The sequence below is a fragment of the Centropristis striata genome, chromosome 23 (assembly GCF_030273125.1).
Source record: "Centropristis striata isolate RG_2023a ecotype Rhode Island chromosome 23, C.striata_1.0, whole genome shotgun sequence".
Taxonomy (NCBI): Eukaryota; Metazoa; Chordata; class Actinopteri; order Perciformes; family Serranidae; genus Centropristis; species Centropristis striata.
This window is the reverse complement of record NC_081539.1, coordinates 312,568-331,796: the sequence shown is the minus strand read 5'-3', so window position 1 is coordinate 331,796 and position 19,229 is coordinate 312,568. Positions and strand designations below refer to the sequence as shown.

The 19,229-nt window shown below is 44.1% G+C and overlaps 1 protein-coding gene across 1 annotated transcript in view; it reads left to right on the top strand.

Moving 5' to 3' along the window:
• The window catches only part of LOC131962389 (receptor-type tyrosine-protein phosphatase mu-like), a gene marked incomplete at its 3' end in the record, with an annotated part of 101,832 nt that overhangs the window by 30,283 nt on the left and 52,320 nt on the right, over positions 1-19,229 (top strand). Inside the window, exons 9-16 of the mRNA XM_059327389.1 lie at positions 2,498-2,651; positions 4,109-4,272; positions 4,353-4,462; positions 5,826-6,027; positions 6,805-6,907; positions 14,583-14,764; positions 16,114-16,208; positions 17,813-17,849. Of these exons, the coding sequence (XP_059183372.1) occupies positions 2,498-2,651; positions 4,109-4,272; positions 4,353-4,462; positions 5,826-6,027; positions 6,805-6,907; positions 14,583-14,764; positions 16,114-16,208; positions 17,813-17,849 (1,047 nt within the window). The remainder of the gene's footprint in view (positions 1-2,497; positions 2,652-4,108; positions 4,273-4,352; positions 4,463-5,825; positions 6,028-6,804; positions 6,908-14,582; positions 14,765-16,113; positions 16,209-17,812; positions 17,850-19,229) is intronic.

The window sequence follows — 19,229 nt, the reverse complement described above, 5'->3', positions numbered from 1 at the left end:
AGAAGAGGTTGGCCTCATCTGATCCTGGTGGTCCTTCATGAGGTTCTAAGTGTGCACGATGAGGTTCTAAGTATACATGATGAGGTTCTGGTAGTACTGATGAGGTTCTAAGTGTGCACGATGAGGTTCTAAGTATACATGATGAGGTTCTGGTAGTACTGATGAGGTTCTAAGTGTGCACGATGAGGTTCTAAGTATACATGATGAGGTTCTGGTAGTACTGATGAGGTTCTAAGTGTGCACGATGAGGTTCTAAGTATACATGATGAGGTTCTGGTAGTACTGATGAGGTTCTGGTAGTACTGATGAGGTTCTAAGTGTGCACGATGAGGTTCTGGGAGTACTGATGAGGTTCTGGTAGTACTGATGAGGTTCTGGTAGTAGTGATGAGGTTCTAAGTGTACATGATGAGGTTCTTTTACTACTGATGAGGTTCTGGGAGTACTGATGAGGTTCTAAGTGTGCACGATGAGGTTCTAAGTGTACATGATGAGGTTCTAAGTGTGCATGATGAGGTTCTAAGTGTGCACGACGAGGTTCTGATAGTACTGATGAGGTTCTAAGTGTGCACGATGAGGTCCTGGTAGTACTGAATAGGTTCTAAGTGTACATGATGAGGTTCTGTTAGTACTGATGAGGTTCTAAGTGTGCATGATGAGGTTCTAAGTGTACATGATGAGGTTCTAAGTGTACATGATGAGGTTCTAAGTGTGCACGATGAGGTTCTGGTAGTACTGATGAGGTTCTAAGTGTGCATGATGAGGTTCTTTTAGTACTGATGAGGTTCTAAGTGTGCATGATGAGGTTCTAAGTGTTTATGATGAGGTTCTGGTAGTACTGAATAGGTTCTAAGTGTGCATGATGAGGTTCTAAGTGTACATGATGAGGTTCTGGTAGTACTGAATAGGTTCTAAGTGTGCACGATGAGGTTCTAAGTGTGCATGATGAGGTTCTGGTCGTACTGAATAGGTTCTAAGTGTTTATGATGAGGTCCTGGTAGTACTGATGAGGTTCTGGCGGTTCCTTATGAGGTTCCTGCTCTGTCCTCCGGCAGTAATGGACGCTTGCAGCGCTTTGCATTGTGGGTATTTTGGGCCTTTTTGTTTACATACTACATGCAACTGAACGTTCAGACTGAAAAGACAGAAAAAAACAGGTTCTACTGAGAAAGAGAGAGAGAGGAGATTAAAGGAAGCTGAGCACACACACACACACACACACACACACACTCACACAACCACACACACACACACACACACACACACACACTCACACTCACACACACACACACACACACACACACACTCACACTCACACACACACACACACACACTCACACTCACACACACACACACTCTGTCTCTGTAGTGGCCAATCTAAGTGTGTATTTCAAGATGACAGACAGGATCCACTCAGAGAGAGAATGATAGATGAGAGCAGGAAGGAGCAATTTCTCCTCTGTGTGTGTGTGTGTGTGTGTGTGTGAGTGTGTGTGAGTGTGTGTGTGTGTGTGTGTGTGTGTGTGTGTGTGTGTGTTTCCAGGTGTTTTTCTGCAGCCAGTGAACAAAACCTTTCCTGTTCTTTGTCGTCTCTCATCTGTGTGTGTGTGCAGAAAACTTCTCTTCCTGTTATTGAGCCTCACACACACACACACACACACACCTACACACACACACACACACACACACACACACACACACACACACACACACACACTCTGCAGGCTTTTAGCAGGACACAATAGAAGCACTTGTGAGTTTCTCCACCTCGATTGTGCGATGAAAGAGAGACGTCGAGCTAAATGGACACACACACACACACACACACACACATATTGCCGCGGCAACAATGGGGGTCGGGGGTCAAGGGGAGGGGGAGGGGGGGGATTGAGGTGGATCCTATTACCCATAATCCCCGAGGGGAGAGAGTGAACGCTATCACATAAAATCCTTCCATCATTCTCCCTGAACGTGTGTGTGTGTGTGTGTGTGTGTGTGTATGTGTGTGTGGTCGTCACGGTTACATCCCATAATTTTTGGGCTGACATTTAAATCAGACACGGAGACAGAGCTGATGATGTCATCAGGTGTTTTTCCATCAAATGGTACAAACTTCAACCTTCAGAAGGTGATGATGTCATCAACCAGGTGATGATGTCATCAACCAGGTGTTTATCAAATTTATTAATCAGTGAGGACCTGAGGACACGGACTGGACAGGTATGGACCCTGTCTCCAAATTAACCAAAACAGTAAAATGACCAAAAATAAATGTAAAATTACCAAAAAAACCACCTAAAATTAACAAAAAAAGACATAAAATTATAAAACAGATGTAAAATTACCAAAAAAGACATAAAATTAATAAAAACAGGTGGAGACTTGTCGTGTTTTGTGATTCAGCTCCGACAGCGTTGTGATGTGAGATCCAGCAGCTGATTGGCTGAGAGTCTGTGTTTCAGGTAACAAGTGATCTGGTGTTTGTCTCTGTCCGTCAGACCCGATGCACGGCCCGCGGCGCCTGGAGGTGGTGGACGTCCAGTCCAAGCAGGTGACGCTGCGCTGGGAGCCGTTCGGATACAACGTGACGCGCTGCCACAGCTACAACCTGACGGTGCAGTACCGCTACAGACCTGCAGGGGCCGCCAGCAGGTACACCCCGATCACTGCTGCTTCCTTTGGGCATTTATTTAGTCCAGACTGGACGAGTTTCAGTCAGGAAAGGTTTGTTACAGTTGGTAGTTTTGTTAGAGTCGGTAGAGTTTCTGTAGTCGATAGAGTTTTGTTAGAGTCGGTAGAGTTTTTTTAGAGATGGCAGAATTTCTGTAGAGTCGGTAGAGTTTTGTTGGAGTCGGTAAAGTTTCTGTAGTCAGTAGAGTTTTGTTATAGTTAGTAGAGTTTAGCTAGAGTTGGTAGAGTTTTGTTAGAGTTGGTAGAGTATATGGAAAGTCAGTAGAGTTTTGTTAGAGTCAGTAGAGTTTTGTTAGAATTGGTAGAATGTCTGTAGAGTTGGTAGAGTTTTGTTAGAGTCAGTAGAGTTAAGTCTCAGTAGAAGAAAGCGGGCTGGATAATAACATAGAAACTAGGAAACGAGACTTTCAGATGAAGATAGACACGATAAAGATGTTTTGATGCCTTACTTGTTATATCGTGACTATATTTCTGTTTTGTATCGAGTGCTAACTGTGAGGTCTGCTGTCTGCTGAGTCAGTAGAGTTTTGTTAGAATTGGTAGAATTTCTGTAGAGTTGGTAGAGTTTTGTTAGAGTCTGTAGAGTTTTGTTAGGGTCTGTACAGTTTTGCTAGAGTTGGTAGAGTTTTGTTAGTCGGTAGAGTTTTGTGAGAACGGTAGAGTTTTGGTAGAGTTTTGTTAAAGTCGGTAGAGTTTTGTTAGAGTCAGTAAAGTTTTTTTTAGCGTCTTTTTTTTAGATTCTTTTTTTACAGTCTGGAGAGTTCTGTTAGGGTCTGTACAGTTTTGCTAGAGTCGGTAGAGTTTGGTTAGAGTCGGTAGAGTTTTGCTAGTCGGTAGAGTTTTGTTAGAGTCGGTAGAGTTTTGTTAGAGTCGGTAGAGTTTTGTTAGTCGGTAGAGTTTTGTTAGAGTCGGTAGAGTTTTGTTAGAGTCGGTAGAGTTTTGCTAGGGTCGGTAGAGTTTTGTTAGAGTCGGTAGAGTTTTGTTAGAGTTGGTAGAGTTTTGTTAGTCGGTAGAGTTTTGCTAGAGTTGGAAGAGTTTTGTTAGGGTCGGTAGAGTTTCTGTAGTCGGTAGAGTTTTGTTAGTCGGTAGAGTTTCTGTAGTCGGTAGAGTTTTGTTAGTCGGTAGAGTTTTGTTAGTCGGTAGAGTTTCTGTAGTCGGTAGAGTTTTGTTAGAGTCGGTAGAGTTTTGTTAGAGTCGGTAGAGTTTCTGTAGTCGGTAGAGTTTCTGTAGTCGGTAGAGTTTTGTTAGAGTCGGTAGAGTTAAGTCTTAGTAGAAGAAAGCGGGCTGGATAATAACATGGAAACTAGGAAACGAGACTTTCAGATGAAGATAGACACGATAAAGATGTTTTGATGCCTGACTTGTTGTATCGTGACTATATTTCTAACTGACTGTGAGGTCTGCTGTGTGTCCGGCAGCGAGCCCGTGAAGGAGGAGGTGGTGTACGACACGCTGAGCGCCGCGCCGCAACACGTCGTCCGTAACCTGCCGCCGTTCACCAACGTCAGCCTGCGACTCGTCCTCAGCAACCCCGAGGGACGCAAGGAGAGCGAGGAGCTGCTGGTGCTGACGGACGAGGACGGTACGACCCGCGGCGGGATCCCGTGGCGTAGAACTCGCCGGTGAACCAGGTTTTTAACGGCTGTATGTTTGGTGTTTCAGTTCCCGGAGCGGTTCCGGTGGAGTCGATCCTCGGCAGCAGCTACGAGCAGCAGATCAGCCTGAGCTGGAGGGAACCGCTGCAGACGTACGGCCTCATCCGCCAGTACGAGGTAAACACGACCCACCAGTCGGTAGAGGGTTGGTAGAGTCGGTAGAGGGTTGGTAGAGTCGGTAGAGGGTTGATGGAGTCGGTAGAGGGTTGGTAGAGTCGGTAGAGGGTTGATGGAGTCGGTAGAGGGTTGGTAGAGTCGGTAGAGGGTTGATGGAGTCGGTAGAGGGTTGGTAAAGTCGGTAGAGGGTTGATGGAGTCGGTAGAGGGTTGATGGAGTCGGTAGAGGGTTGGTAAAGTCGGTAGAGGGTTGATGGAGTCGGTAGAGGGTTGATGGAGTCGGTAGAGGGTTGGTAGAGTCGGTGGAGGGTTGATGGAGTCGGTAGAGGGTTGGTAGAGTCGGTAGAGGGTTGATGGAGTCGGTAGAGGGTTGATGGAGTCGGTAGAGGGTTGGTAGAGTCGGTAGAGGGTTGATGGAGTCGGTAGAGGGTTGGTAGAGTCGGTAGAGGGTTGATGGAGTCGGTAGAGGGTTGATGGAGTCGGTAGAGGGTTGGTAGAGTCGGTAGAGGGTTGATGGAGTCGGTGGAGGGTTGATGGAGTCAGTAGAGGGTTGATGGAGTCGGTAGAGGGTTGGTAGAGTCGGTAGAGGGTTGATGGAGTCGGTAGAGGGTTGATGGAGTCGGTAGAGGGTTGGTAGAGTCGGTAGAGGGTTGATGGAGTCGGTGGAGGGTTGATGGAGTCAGTAGAGGGTTGATGGAGTCGGTAGAGGGTTGGTGGAGTCGGTAGAGGGTTGATGGAGTCGGTAGAGGGTTGGTAGAGTCGGTAGAGGGTTGATGGAGTCGGTGGAGGGTTGATGGAGTCAGTAGAGGGTTGATGGAGTCGGTAGAGGGTTGGTAGAGTCGGTAGAGGGTTGATGGAGTCGGTAGAGGGCTGGTTGAGTCGGTAGAGGGTTGATGGAGTCAGTAGAGGGTTGGTAGAGTCGGTAGAGGGTTGATGGAGTCGGTAGAGGGTTGATGGAGTCAGTAGAGGGTTGGTAGAGTCGGTAGAGGGTTGATGGAGTCGGTAGAGGGTTGGTAGAGTCGGTAGAGGGTTGATGGAGTCGGTAGAGGGTTGGTAGAGTCGGTAGAGGGTTGTTAGTGTCGGTAGATCTTTGTTAGAGTCGGTAGATCTTTGTTAGAGTCGGTAGATCTTTGTTAGAGTCAGTAGATCTTTGTTAGAGTCGGTAGATCTTTGTTAGAGTCGGTAAAGGGTTGATGGAGTCGGTAGAGTTTTGTTCGTTTTTAGAGTTTTGTTAGTTTGTAGAGATTTGATAGAGTCGGTAGAGTTTTGTTAAAGTCGTTGTTAAAGTTTATTTACCGTTCTGTCCAAAGACTCCATTACCCAGAACCCCCGGCGGCGACACTAACGCCCCTCCTCCTCCTCAGATCTCCTACAAAGCCCTGAGCTCCTTCGACACCGAGTTCGATCTGTCCAATCAGAGCGGGAAGGTGTTCAAACCGGCCAATGAGACGAGCCACGTGTTCTCCGGCCTCTACCCCGGCTCCACCTACTCCTTCACAATAAAAGCCTCCACCATCAAAGGCTTCGGCCCGCCCGTCATCACACAGGTCACCACCAAGATCTCAGGTGAGGCTCAGGGGCCACACAAGGGACACAGGGGACACAGGGGACACAAGGGACACAGGGGACACAGGGGACACAAGGGACACAGGGGACACAGGGGACACAAGGGACACAAGGGACACAGGGGACACAAGGGACACAGGGGACACAAGGGACACAGGGGACACAGGGGACACAAGGGACACAGGGGACACAGGGGACACAGGGGACACAAGGGACACAGGGGACACAGGGGACACAAGGGACACAGGGGACACAGGGGACACAGGGGACACAAGGGACACAGGGGACACAGGGGACACAGGGGCCCAACCTGTAACTAATACTGAATGTTTGAGGAATGTTTTTTCAACATATCCTCCTCTCCTCCTCCTCTCCTCCTCTCCTCCTCCTCCTGCTCCTCCTCTCCTCCTCTCCTCCTCTCCTCTCCTCCTCTCCTCCTCCTGCTCCTGCTCCTCTCCTCCTCTCCTCCTCCTCTCCTCCTCTCCTCCTCCTCCTGCTCCTCCTCTCCTCTCTCCTCCTCTCCTCTCTCCTCCTCTCCTCCTCCTCATCCTCCTCTCCTCCTCTCCTCTCCTCCTCTCCTCCTCCTGCTCCTGCTCCTCTCCTCCTCTCCTCCTCTCCTCCTCCTCCTCTCCTGCTCCTCCTCTCCTCCTCCTGCTCCTGCTCCTCTCCTCCTCTCCTCCTCTCCTCCTCCTCTCCTCCTCTCCTCCTCCTCCTGCTCCTCCTCTCCTCCTCTCCTCCTCCTCCTCCTCCTCCTCCTGCTCCTCCTCTCCTCCTCAGCTCCTCTGATGCCAGCCTATGACCAGGAGTCTCCTCTCAACCAGACTGACTCCAGCGTTACAGTTTTGCTGAAACCAGCTCAGAGTCGCGGAGCTCCAGTCAGGTAACACACACACACACACACACACACACACACACACACACACACACACACACACACACACACACGCACACACTCTCTCCCAGATGGTGAAATATTCAGCAGCATCAATCTTCGGCTTCATAAAGTTTTCATGACGAGACGTTAAACATTAAAACACGACATGAAGAAAAAACTAAAGTGTCACGAAGAAAAAACAGCAGTTATAAAAATATAAAGAGTTATGATAATAAAAATAAAGAGTTATAATAATAAAAATAAAGAGTTATAATAATAGAAATAAAGAGTTATAATAAATATAAAGAGTTATTATAATAATAATAATAATAATATAGAGTGAGAACCAATATGTCTTCCAAGCCACTCAGAAGGTCAAAACAAACAAAATAAGACACAAAATTACTAAAAGAAAAAAAAAGAGCACAAATTACTAAAAGAAATACACAAATTCATCAAAAAAGACATAAAATTAATAAAAGAAAAGACGAAAAAAATCTTTAAAAAAAGACACAATAGCAAAAAAGACACAAAATTACTTTAATTCACTTATTGATGCACTAGCAGCTCTTATTGCACTAGACCCTGATTCTTTGTTTCTATTCTTCCCGTAAGTCGCTTTGGATAAAAGCTATAAAAGCTAAATGACTCAATGCAAATGTAAGTCATTTTTTTTTCTTTTTTTGTTTGTTTTGACCTTCTGAGAACATATATTGATTCTCATAGATTTTATATGGGAGCCATCTCCGATCCGCCATCTTGATGAAGAGGCTCCAACCAAAAACTGAAACTCATGGTGGAAACAATGTGGAGCCGTCCCCTTTATTTAGCTCCGCCTCCTGACTATTATAGTAGACACAAAGAGTTACAACATAAACATGAACTTATTGAAAGCAGAAGCATAGGAAGGTCTTTTATCATCGCGAGGACACAAACAGAATCTCTGATGTGAGTTTGAAGAGCAGATGAATATAAACATACAATTATTTATTATTTATTAATAAAGACGTTATTCATCAGAGCAGATCAGGATCCAGTTAATTCTCCCTCAGCAGCTAATCAGCCTGATGCTAACAGCAGATTAACAGGGATTAACAGCTGATGTGTCAATCACACACACACACACACACACACACACAGTCAGAGCCGACAGAAACACAAAGACGCTTCAGTTCGTCTCTAATTATTAACTGTCAACAAACACGACGTGACCAGAAAGAGACGCTTTGATTCATGAAGACAAACACAAAAACAAGTTTATTCACATTTAACACAATCAGAGAAACACACGAGACGACCAATCACAGGCCGTCCTGACCTATAGACCAATCACAGGCCGTCCTGACCTATAGACCAATCACAGGCCGTCCTGACCTATAGACCAATCACAGGCCGTCCTGACCTATAGACCAATCACAGGCCGTCCTGACTTATAGACCAATCACAGGCCGTCCTGACCTATAGACCAATCACAGGCCGTCCTGACTTATAGACCAATCACAGGCCGTCCTGTCCTATAGACCAATCACAGGCCGTCCTGACCTATAGACCAATCACAGACCGGTCCTGACCTATAGACCAATCACAGGCCGTCCTGACCTATAGACCAATCACAGGCCGTCCTGACCTATAGACCAATCACAGGCCGTCCTGACTTATAGACCAATCACAGGCGGTCCTGTCCTATAGACCAATCACAGGCCGTCCTGTCCTATAGACCAATCACAGGCCGTCCTGACTTATAGACCAATCACAGGCCGTCCTGACCTATAGACCAATCACAGGCCGGTCCTGACCTATAGACCAATCACAGGCCGTCCTGACCTATAGACCAATCACAGGCCGTCCTGACCTATAGACCAATCACAGGCCGTCCTGACTTATAGACCAATCACAGGCCGTCCTGACCTATAGACCAATCACAGACCGGTCCTGACCTATAGACCAATCACAGGCCGTCCTGACCTATAGACCAATCACAGGCCGTCCTGTCCTATAGACCAATCACAGGCCGTCCTGTCCTATAGACCAATCACAGGCCGTCCTGACTTATAGACCAATCACAGGCCGTCCTGACCTATAGACCAATCACAGGCCGGTCCTGACCTATAGACCAATCACAGGCCGTCCTGACCTATAGACCAATCACAGGCCGTCCTGACCTATAGACCAATCACAGGCCGTCCTGACTTATAGACCAATCACAGGCCGTCCTGACCTATAGACCAATCACAGACCGGTCCTGACCTATAGACCAATCACAGGCCGTCCTGACCTATAGACCAATCACAGGCCGTCCTGACCTATAGACCAATCACAGGCCGTCCTGACCTATAGACCAATCACAGGCCGTCCTGACTTATAGACCAATCACAGGCCGTCCTGACCTATAGACCAATCACAGGCCGTCCTGACCTATAGACCAATCACAGGCCGTCCTGTCCTATAGACCAATCACAGGCCGTCCTGTCCTATAGACCAATCACAGGCTGTCCTGACCTATAGACCAATCACAGGCTGTCCTGACCTATAGACCAATCACAGGCCGTCCTGTCCTATAGACCAATCACAGGCCGGTCCTGACCTATAGACCAATCACAGGCTGTCCTGACCTATAGACCAATCACAGGCTGTAGTAGTCGGTACAGTTTTGTTAGAGTCGGTAGAGTTTTGTTAGAGTCGGTAGAGTTTTGCTAGAGTCGGTAGAGTTTTGTTAGAGTCGGTAGAGTTTTGTTAGAGTCGGTAGAGTTTTGCTAGAGTCGGTAGAGTTTTGTTAGAGTCGGTAGAGTTTTGTTAGAGTCGGTAGAGTTTTGCTAGAGTCGGTAGAGTTTTGTTAGAGTCGGTAGAGTTTTGCTAGAGTCGGTAGAGTTCTGTTAGAGTCGGTAGAGTTTTGCTAGAGTCGGTAGAGTTTTGTTAGAGTCGGTAGAGTTTTGTTAGAGTCGGTAGAGTTTTGCTAGAGTCGGTAGAGTTCTGTTAGAGTCGGTAGAGTTTTGTTAGAGTCGGTAGAGTTTTGCTAGAGTCGGTAGAGTTCTGTTAGAGTCGGTAGAGTTTTGCTAGAGTCGGTCGAGTTTGGTTAGCGTCGGTAGAGTTCTGCTAGAGTCGGTAGAGTGGGTAGAGTTTGGTGTTGGTAGAAGGAAGCAGGACTGGACAGTAGCATGAGCTCCTGTTGTAGTTTAGATCAGGTAGCAGAGGGTCGGTGGTTTGAATCCCAGGGCTGAAGAGCCTTTGAGGCTCCGCGCTGATGTGTACAACAGCAGTGGTCAGAAAGACTCAGAAAGACTCTGATTGGTTCTGTTTCTGCAGGTGATAACAGGGTTTCTGTGTTTTGGGGCGCTGTCGGCAGGTTTTGGTGGAGCCACCGCGAGGTCACCGACTCCACACTGCAGAAAAGGAAAAAACCAGATCAAACAGTAAATCTAAAGGTCTAAAACCAGATCAAACAGTAAATCTAAAGGTCTAAAACCAGATCAAACAGTAAATCTAAAGGTCTAAAACCAGATCAAACAGTAAATCTAAAGGTCTAAAACCAGATCAAACAGTAAATCTAAAGGTCTAAAACCAGATCAAACAGTAAATCTAAAGGTCTAAAACCAGATCAAACAGTAAATCTAAAGGTCTAAAACCAGATCAAACAGTGAATCTAAAGGTCTAAAACCAGATCAAACAGTGAATCTAAAGGTCTAAAACCAGATCAAACAGTGAATCTAAAGGTCTAAAACCAGATCAAACAGTAAATCTAAAGGTCTAAAACCAGATCAAACAGTGAATCTAAAGGTCTAAAACCAGATCAAACAGTAAATCTAAAGGTCTAAAACCAGATCAAACAGTAAATCTAAAGGTCTAAAACCAGATCAAACAGTAAATCTAAAGGTCTAAAACCAGATCAAACAGTAAATCTAAAGGTCTAAAACCAGATCAAACAGTAAATCTAAAGGTCTAAAACCAGATCAAACAGTGAATCTAAAGGTCTAAAACCAGATCAAACAGTAAATCTAAAGGTCTAAAACCAGATCAAACAGTAAATCTAAAGGTCTAAAACCAGATCAAACAGTGAATCTAAAGGTCTAAAACCAGATAAACAGTAAATCTAAAGGTCTAAAACCAGATCAAACAGTGAATCTAAAGGTCTAAAACCAGATCAAACAGTAAATCTAAAGGTCTAAAACCAGATCAAACAGTAAATCTAAAGGTCTAAAACCAGATCAAACAGTAAATCTAAAGGTCTAAAACCAGATCAAACAGTAAATCTAAAGGTCTAAAACCAGATCAAACAGTGAATCTAAAGGTCTAAAACCAGATAAACAGTAAATCTAAAGGTCTAAAACCAGATCAAACAGTAAATCTAAAGGTCTAAAACCAGATCAAACAGTAAATCTAAAGGTCTAAAACCAGATCAAACAGTGAATCTAAAGGTCTAAAACCAGATAAACAGTAAATCTAAAGGTCTAAAACCAGATCAAACAGTGAATCTAAAGGTCTAAAACCAGATCAAACAGTAAATCTAAAGGTCTAAAACCAGATCAAACAGTAAATCTAAAGGTCTAAAACCAGATCAAACAGTAAATCTAAAGGTCTAAAACCAGATCAAACAGTAAATCTAAAGGTCTAAAACCAGATCAAACAGTGAATCTAAAGGTCTAAAACCAGATCAAACAGTAAATCTAAAGGTCTAAAACCAGATCAAACAGTAAATCTAAAGGTCTAAAACCAGATCAAACAGTAAATCTAAAGGTCTAAAACCAGATCAAACAGTAAATCTAAAGGTCTAAAACCAGATCAAACAGTAAATCTAAAGGTCTAAAACCAGATCAGACAGTGAATCTGAGGGAAATGATCTTGCTGCATGGACAGATAATTTTTTTTTTTTTGTCCTTTTATCTCTTTCTTGTGATTTTAACATCTTTTGTTTCTTTTTTGTGTCTTTTATTTGTGTTTTTGTCGTTTTTGTCTTTTTTTTGTGAATGTGTGTGTGTGTGTGTTTTTTTGGTCTTTTTGTGTATTTTTACATCTTCTTTTTGGTCACAAAATGACCAAGAAAGACAAAAATGTACAAACCAGATAAAGTAAAGCTGCCAGCAGTGATGAACTGGCCCGAGCAGAGTGACCTGATGATTATTTGGTTCTTACCAAGATAAAAAAAAACTTTAGATTTAGAAGTGTTAGATCATTTATCTGGTTTTAAGAGTTAATTTATTATTTTAAGTGTTCAACATGCTTATTTCTAGATTTAATAATCTTAATTCAATAAATCTTGTCAAGGTAAATTATCTGTCCATGCAGCAAGATCATTTCCCTCAGATTTACTGTTTGATCTGGTTTTAGACTAAACACCTTTTTTTTTTATCAGTGCATCAACGTTTGTGAGGAAGATAAAAGAATCTGGTGCTTCTCGTCTGAATCAGCAGCTGCTTCACTTCCTCCGTCACTGTGGGACTCAAGTGTCCATCAACCCTCCAACACATAAAGATTGATTACGTCCCTTTCTGCTCTGACAAATTATCCAAATCAAAGGAAACAAACAGGCAGCTGGTGGGTAGTTCAGGGGGCCTGGGAGAACGCAGCGCTCACATCAAACACACTGAAAGGACTCAGAAAAGAAGAAGAAAATGGATCATTTCAAGCGAATCGAGATTTATGTTTTCTTTTCATGCAGGGACAAGACCGGCGATGTAAAGAGTGTGTGTGTGTGTGTGTGTACGTGTGTGTGTGTGTGTGTGTGACGTGCAGTGTGGTAATTGACATGATAGTTTATGTGAAATCCATCAGATTGAACAGATGCTGCTCTGAGATACGATTTCATGTTTGTGTGTGTTTTATATTTAACTTTGCTTTTGTTTCTTCTGACACCAGAGTGTGTGTCGGCCCTCAGGCACACACACACACACACACACACACACACACACACACACACACACACACACACTGGTGTATAAGATCCTCAGATCGCAGGACAAAAGGTGTTGCCGCGGGCGACCTGCGGCTGTAATCAGATTACTGTCACACACACACAACAAGTGCTGCGACACGAGTGTGAAGAAATGTGATTGGAGACGGTTTGTCAAAGACAGAGAGAAGAAAAGAGAGAGAGAGAGAGAGGAGGACAGAAAGGAGGAAGAGATGATTGAATCTGTCTCTTTTCTCTTCGTTTCTCCGGGGAATTAAACAATACAGAGTGTGTGTGTGTGTGTGTGTGTGTGTGTGTGTGTGTGTTAAAGTGTGTGTCTTCCTGTCCTCCTTTAGTTTCCTGTCCAGCAGGAAATGTCACAATACTGCAGTTTTACCGTCCACACCCTCTGTGTGTGTGTGTGTGTGTGTGTGTGTGTGTGTTTGTGAGAGTGTGTGTGTGTGTGTGTGTGTGTGTGAGAGAGTGAGTGTGTGTGTGTGTGTGTGTGTGTGTGTGTGTGTGATGTATGGCTGCTGTCCTGAATCTGGTTCCAGTGAAAAACACAACTATTGTTTCCAGCGTTTCCTTCGGGACACAAACACTGATGGGAACTTGCCGTGATGCGTTCAGGTGCACGTCAGAGTTCCTGTGAATCACAGAGTCAGTGTGAGTGAGGTGTGACACCTGCTGGTGGACCACAGAGCAGCAGCCCGTTGCTCTGCTACTGGCTGCTCTCTGCTGTCATCACAGTCAGCCGGGTCTAGAGTCTCTGTAGAGTCTCTGTAGAGTCTCTGTAGAGTCTGTAGAGCAGTTATAGAGTCTCTGTAGAGTCTCTGTAGAGTCTGTAGAGCATTTATAGAGTCTCTGTAGAGTTTCTGTAGAGTCGGTAGAGCTTTTATAGAGTCGGTAGAGTTTCTGTAGAGTCGGTAGAGTTTCTGTAGAGTCGGTAGAGCTTTTATAGAGTCTGTAGAGTTTGTGTAGAGTTTGTAGAGCTTTTATAGAGTCGGTAGAGTTTTTGTAGAGTCGGTAGAGCTTTTATAGAGTCGGTAGAGTTTCTGTAGAGTTTGTAGAGCTTTTATAGAGTCTGTAGAGTTTCTGTAGAGTTGGTAGAGTTTCTGTAGAGTCGGTAGAGCTTTTATAGAGTCGGTAGAGTTTCTGTAGAGTCGGTAGAGCTTTTATAGAGTCGGTAGAGTTTCTGTAGAGTTTGTAGAGCTTTTATAGAGTCTGTAGAGTTTCTGTAGAGTTGGTAGAGTTTCTGTAGAGTCGGTTGAGCTTTTATAGAGTCGGTAGAGTTTTTGTAGAGTCGGTAGAGCTTTTATAGAGTCGGTAGAGTTTCTGTAGAGTTTGTAGAGCTTTTATAGAGTCTGTAGAGTTTCTGTAGAGTCGGTAGAGTTTCTGTAGAGTCGGTAGAGCTTTTATAGAGTCGGTAGAGTTTCTGCAGAGTCGGTAGAGTTTCTGCAGAGTCGGTAGAGTTTCTGTGGAGTTGGTAGAGTTTCTGCGGAGTCGGTAGAGTTTCTGCAGAGTCAGTAGAGTTACTGTAGAGTCGGTAGAGTTGCACTAGAGACAGACAGCTCAGGAAGCATCAGTTTAAAGTTTCAGAGTGAGTAGAACATTGTCACCTTTCTGTCAGCTGAATAATGAAGCAACAGACGGAACTTTAATGTGTCACACTGACTACAGCTCCCATCATGCACTGCTCTTAAATCTGACTCATTGTTTTAACTCTCAGCTGCTAACAGCGACTCACACTCACTAACTAACCTGTGTGTGTGTGTGTGTGTGTGTGTGTGTGTGCAGTAAGTACCAGGTGGTGGTGGAGGAGGAGCGCCCCCGCAGGCAGGCCAGAGGTACTGCAGAGATCCTGCGCTGCTATCCCGTCCCCATCCACTTCCAGAACGCCACGCTGCTCAACTCGCAGTATTACTTCAGCGCCGAGCTGCCGATGAGCGAGCTGAGGGCGCCCACGCCGTTCTGCATCGGTCAGTGGCACCAGGGTTACTAACATTCACCTGTCGGGTTATTAATGTTCACCTGTCGGGTTACTAACATTCACCTGTCGGGTTACTCACATTCACCTGTCGGGATATTAATGTTCACCTGTCGGGTTACTAACATTCACCTGTCGGGTTACTAACATTCACCTGTCACGTTACTAACATTCACCTGTCGGGATATTAATGTTCACCTGTCGGGTTACTAACGTTCACCTGTCGGGTTACTAACATTCACCTGTCGGGATATTAATGTTCACCTGTCGGGTTACTAACGTTCACCTGTCGGGTTACTAACATTCACCTGTCGGGATATTAATGTTCACCTATCGGGTTATTAACGTCCACCTGTCGGGTTATCAACGTTCACCTGTCGGGTTACTAACATTCACCTGTCGGGATATTAATGTTCACCTGTCAGGTTTTTAACGTTCACCTGTCAAGTTATTAACGTTCACCTGTCGGGTTACTAACATTCACCTGTCGGGATATTAACGTTCACCTGTCGGGTTATTAACGTTCACCTGTCGGGTTATTAACGTTCACCTGTCGGGTTATTAACATTCACCTGTCGGGATATTAATGTTCACCTGTCGGGATATTAATGTTCACCTGTCGGGTTATTAACGTTCACCTGTCGGGTTATTAACATTCACCTGTCGGGATATTAACGTTCACCTGTCGGGTTATTAACGTTCACCTGTCGGGTTATTAACGTTCACCTGTCGGGTTACTAACATTCACCTGTCGGGTTATTAACGTTCACCTGTCGGGTTATTAACGTTCACCTGTCGGGTTATTAACGTTCACCTGTCGGGTTACTAACGTTCACCTGTCGGGTTATTAACGTTCACCTGTCGGGTTATTAACGTTCACCTGTCGGGTTATTAACATTCACCTGTCGGGATATTAATGTTCACCTGTCGGGATATTAATGTTCACCTGTCGGGTTATTAATGTTTACCTGTCGGGTTATTAACGTTCACCTGTCGGGTTACTAACGTTCACCTGTCGGGTTATTAATGTTCACCTGTCGGGTTATTAATGTTCACCTGTCGGGTTATTAATGTTCACCTCTCGGGTTATTAACGTTCACCTGTCGGGTTATTAATGTTCACCTGTCGGGTTACTAACGTTCACCTGTCGGGTTATTAATGTTCACCTCTCGGGTTATTAATGTTCACCTCTCGGGTTATTAATGTTCACCTGTCGGGTTATTAATGTTCACCTGTCCTTGTTAGTCTGAGACATTACGTTTCCTGCTGACAGTGATCAACTAGTTCACCTGTTTACCTGTGTGTGTGTGTGTGTGTGTGTGTGTGTGTGTGTGTGTACAGGTGATAACAGGACCTACAGTGGCTACTGGAACGCTCCTCTGCTGCCTCATAAGAGCTACGGGATCTACTACCAGGCTGTTAGCACCGCTAACGGGGTGAGTCCACCAACACACCTGTACACCTGTACACCTGTACACCAACACACCTGTACACCAACACACCTGTACACCAACACACCTGTACACCTGTACACCTGTACACCAACACACCTGTACACCAACACACCTGTACACCAACACACCTGTACACCTGTACACCTGTACACCAACACACCTGTACACCAACACACCTGTACACCAACACACCTGTACACCAACACACCTGTACACCTGTACACCTGTACACCTGTACACCTGTACACCAACACACCTGTACACCAACACACCTGTACACCTGTACACCTGTACACCTGTACACCAACACACCTGTACACCAACACACCTGTACACCAACACACCTGTACACCTGTACACCTGTACACCAACACACCTGTACACCAACACACCTGTACACCAACACACCTGTACACCAACACACCTGTACACCAACACACCTGTACACCTGTACACCTGTACACCAACACACCTGTACACCAACACACCTGTACACCAACACACCTGTACACCTGTACACCTGTACACCAACACACCTGTACACCTGTACACCACTCGGTGCATGTTATTAATCTAAGTTCTCCGTCTTTAATTCCAGTCAGACATTAAAAATCTTTTTTTAAAGCTAGAAACAATAATAAATGTATTTATATCTCCAATATATAATAGAAGAGTTATTCAGAGAAATTTGAGCTCATGTCTTATGACACACACACACACTCACACACACACACACACACAAACACACAGTGTTCTAACAAAGGTTCCACATCGTTCTGTTCTACTTGTATTTTCAATTTCCTTCACTTTTTTTATTCTTTCTGTCATAAAAACCAGAGAAGTGAAACGGAGACAGAGCGGTCTCACACACACACACACACACACACACACACACACACGCACACACACACACACACACACAGTTTAATGGAAGTGGAGATAGTTCCAGCAGCCTGACCAGTGACACTAATAGGCTGCAGTGGGGGATGTGTGTGTGTTTTATCACTATGTGTGTGAAAAAAGATAATTGTAGACACACACACACACACACACACACACTGATTGTATTGTGTTGTGTGTTAATTATTGACGCCAGGAGGTTTAATTGGTGTGTGTGTGTGTTGAATAATGCAGCGACCGTAGTGCTTTTTAGTGTCGCCGCGCCGCAGAGCCACACCGCTGCATGTGTGTGTGTGTGTGTGTGTGTGTGTGAATATTCATGAGCTCTTGTGGTTAATTTGTCGTCTGTTTGTTAAAACCAGAAAGACACAAGATGTTCTCTCTCGCCTTTCACCAAAACCTGTCTCACTCTGTGTGTGTGTGTGTGTGTGTGTGTGTGTGTGTGAGTGTGTGTGTGAGTGTGTGTGTGTGTGTGTGTGTGTGTGTGTTTGGTTGTTAAATGCCAGCACAGGCACTGATCCACAGCCATTTGCCTTCTGTCTGCTCTGTTTACGACTTGTGTGTGTGTGTGTGTGTGTGTGTGTGTGTGTGTGTGTGTGTGTGTCTGTGTGTGTGTGTGTGTGACGTGACAGCTAATATGTCGGCATTTGTGTTGACAGGAAACTAATTAGCTCCTCTCTCCACAGGAGACAAAGATCGACTGTGTGCGGGTGGCCACTAAAGGTAACTTCCTGTACTGCACTTTATTTTGAAAGGTCTCCAGGTTATTTTATATTGAAATGTGTGAAAGTGGATTTTGTTTTCTCAAAGGTTCACATCCTGTTTCAGGTGGTCACGATTATTTCATTTATAAAGATTCTGAGAACATTTTCATTTATTTTTATTCTTCCAAAAGTTGAAGATTACATTTTATTATGAAAGGTTTTATTGGATCATATCAGATTTATTTTGAAAGTCCGTACTCATGATGAAGTTCATTTTGACACTACACAGTAGTTTTACTTTGAAAAACATTGAGTTCATATTCTACTTTGAAATATATTAATATTTAAAGTACAGAATGGTAAACAAAGTAGGTTTTATTTTGAAAGATATGTCATTGTTTATTTTTGACAGGCAGTGAGGTGTTATTTTATTTTGAAAAGTATCATACATTTTGCTTTGAAAGCTATTTCATTGCATTTTATTTTGAAAAGTATCATACGTTTAGTTTCGAAAGCTATTTCATAGCATTTTATTTTGAAAAGTATCATACGTTTTGCTTTGAAATTTATTTCATAGCATTTTATTTTGAAAAGTATCATACGTTTAGTTTCGAAAGCTATTTCATAGCAATTTATTTTGAAAAGTATTATACGTTTTGCTTTGAAAGCTATTTCATAGCATTTTATTTTGAAAAGTATCATATAATGTTTTGCTTTGAAAGTTATTTCATAGCATTTTATTTTGATAAGTATCATGATGTTTTGCTTTGAAAGTTATTTCATAGCATTTTATTTTGATAAGTATCATGATGTTTTGCTTTGAAAGTTATTTCATAGCATTTTATTTTGAAATGTAGCATACGTTTTGCTTTGAAAGCTGTTTCATAGCATTTTATTTTGATAAGTATCATGATGTTTTGCTTTGAAAGCTATTTCATAGCATTTTATTTTGATAAGTATCATGATGTTTTGCTTTGAAAGTTATTTCATAGCATTTTATTTTGAAATGTAGCATACGTTTTGCTTTGAAAGCTATTTCATAGCATTTCATTTTGAAAGTGGAGAGTCGCTGTCATTTAATTCTGTGCCGTTAGCGGTTAGCATCGCTAGCGGCTCCCTGCAGGCTGCTGGACTGCAGTCAGATGCCGAATTAGCCGCTAGCTAGCTGCTGCATTATCTGTTAATGAGACACAGATGGCCGTTAGCTGTCGGAGCGCTAGGCTAATGGTTAGCACGCTGCTCCCATCCAGAAGTGTAATGGCTCACAGATGGCTGCTCGTCCCCACATCTGTCCCTCACTCTGTCCCCCTGTCCCCCAGTAGCAGCAGGACCTGATGTCCTCCACACACACACACACACACACACACACACACACACACTGAACTCTATGCTACGCTAA